Source organism: Seriola lalandi, unplaced genomic scaffold (genome assembly GCF_002814215.2).
Source record: "Seriola lalandi dorsalis isolate HSWRI2012SDOR001 ecotype SW California unplaced genomic scaffold, Sedor1 jcf7180002049803, whole genome shotgun sequence".
NCBI classification, from domain to species: domain Eukaryota; kingdom Metazoa; phylum Chordata; class Actinopteri; order Carangiformes; family Carangidae; genus Seriola; species Seriola lalandi.
Genome location: NW_019520356.1, coordinates 1 through 1,941, shown reverse-complemented (window position 1 = coordinate 1,941; position 1,941 = coordinate 1). Strand labels below are relative to the sequence as shown.

Below are 1,941 nucleotides of genomic sequence, written 5' to 3'. Positions count from 1 at the left end.
TGGATAAAAATATTAAATTTCACCTTTGGAACAAATGGTCTGAGAGGAGGAGAAGGGGAATTTTAATATCCCAGAGGAGGGCTGGGATGTTGTTTTAAACGACATGCGGGAGGAGGTGGAATATGTTGGAGACTGTGGGATAGATGACGCCAATCACTTTCAAACTTTTTTGAATTTCCAGAATATTGATCGTTATTGGCAGGAATTACACAAACACATGAATAATGTATTTGGTGTGAACTCTGAGCTGTGATGCTGTTTACATGGGACGTCCTGTTTGAAGGGTGGAACACAAAGTATCTTGATGCGTCTGTTGTTTACCTGCAGAGTCTCATTCAGCCCCTCGTTAGAGTCCCACAGCATCTTGGGGAACTTGGTGCCCTGAAGTAGAGATGACAAAATGTAAACAACGATCAAGAGATCCAATGAGTCAATCAGTGATAACCAATAGTCATGTTTTCGCCTGAGCGGCTGATGTTGGTTCTAGTACTGCTAAACTAGCTAAACTAACTAAACTAACTAAAACTACCACTGCAGTTCCGTAAAGCAGCTGTTTCACTGCGTCACGTTTGAAAAGTTCTTGTTTTGGCGCCACCTGCTGGTTGTGACCTCACCTCGTCCATCAGGCCGATCTCGTCACCGTAGTTGAAGACCGGCGTCCCGGGCAGCGTGAGCAGCAGCAGCTGGTGCAGCTTCACCAGAGCCGGGCCCACCAGCGACGCCAGGTGACCCTCGACCCGGCCCCCCAGGTTCCAGGCCAGCTTGGTCTGGCTGTGGTTCGAATACAAGAACTGGACGGACTGAGCGCGCTCCGTGGCGTCCACGTCTCCTCCACGGAGGACCCTGGAGATCAGGAGGTCGACATGGGTGGAGGAGAGGAGGGAGGACACGTCCTCAGCCGAGGATCGCTCTGTGATGCCGATCAGGACCCTGGAAAACACCCAGAACCCACAATGATCTGCTGCTCCGGTAACATGTAGAGGGTCTGGACCAGGTCTGCTCCTGTCTCTTATACACATCTCTTCGAACCTCAGGCTCATGGCGTCGTCAGGCGGAGCCACGTGGATCGGTCCGACCACCAGACCTTTAACCTTGAGCTGAGACAGACTGTCGACCTTCTGCTCCAGACCTGAAGGACGAGAACAGAGCAGCTGTGACCGACGTCAGCGTCACGTCTGTGGGCGGTAGGTTCCACGTGCACGAGGCTGCACGTGCACGCTCCTGCTGATGGTTTCACAGTGTTCAGCAGGAGAGAGACGTGCAGATGAAACACACTGAACAACGACACAGGGTGGGAAAGCCGAGTCTCTGACTGCAGCGCTGCACTAATTCAACTGAACTCCACTCAGGTCACATCCCTGTTCATCAGTCAAATTAAATATTAAACATCTGTGTGAAACTTTGTCATAATAGCTGAGATTTAGTGAGGTCACACTGGCCTTGACCTTTGACCTTTGACCACCATGATCTAATAAGTTCGTCTTTGAGTCCAAGTGAATGTTAGTGTCAGATTTGAAGGGAGGTAATTCTAGTTTTTCTCCGTCCGTTCTCGTGAACATGATGTCTCAGTAACACAGAGGGAACTGATTGGGTGGTCAAAGGTCAAAGGTCACCGTGACCTCACTAAACACTTCTTAGTCATTATTCAAGACTAAGACTTCACACACTAATTACGACACAATTTAACTCAAATGTCTGTGAGGATAAAATAGAGACAGTAAAGATGATCCATTCACAGCTGCTGCTGCTGCGTTCACTGTAGCTGGTTCACTTCAACACTGAACACGAGTCAGGAGTTCAGTGAACCAGTTTCACTCCAGACAACTTCTTCTTCAGCTCATTTAAAGCAGTTTCACTTCTGCTACATGTCAGCATTATTACACACACACACACACACACACACACACACACACACACACACACACACACACACACACACAC

At 48.8% G+C, this 1,941-nt stretch overlaps 1 protein-coding gene across 1 annotated transcript in view; it reads right to left on the bottom strand.

Annotated features, from left to right (window-relative positions):
* The window catches only part of LOC111649012 (amino acid transporter heavy chain SLC3A2-like), a gene marked incomplete at its 5' end in the record, with an annotated part of 2,946 nt that extends 1,817 nt beyond the window's left edge, over positions 1–1,129 (bottom strand). The window contains 2 exons of the mRNA XM_023398750.2: positions 322–381; positions 615–1,129. Coding sequence (XP_023254518.2) covers positions 322–381; positions 615–1,129 — 575 coding nt within the window. The remainder of the gene's footprint in view (positions 1–321; positions 382–614) is intronic.
* Positions 1,130–1,941: the final 812 nt, after the last annotated feature.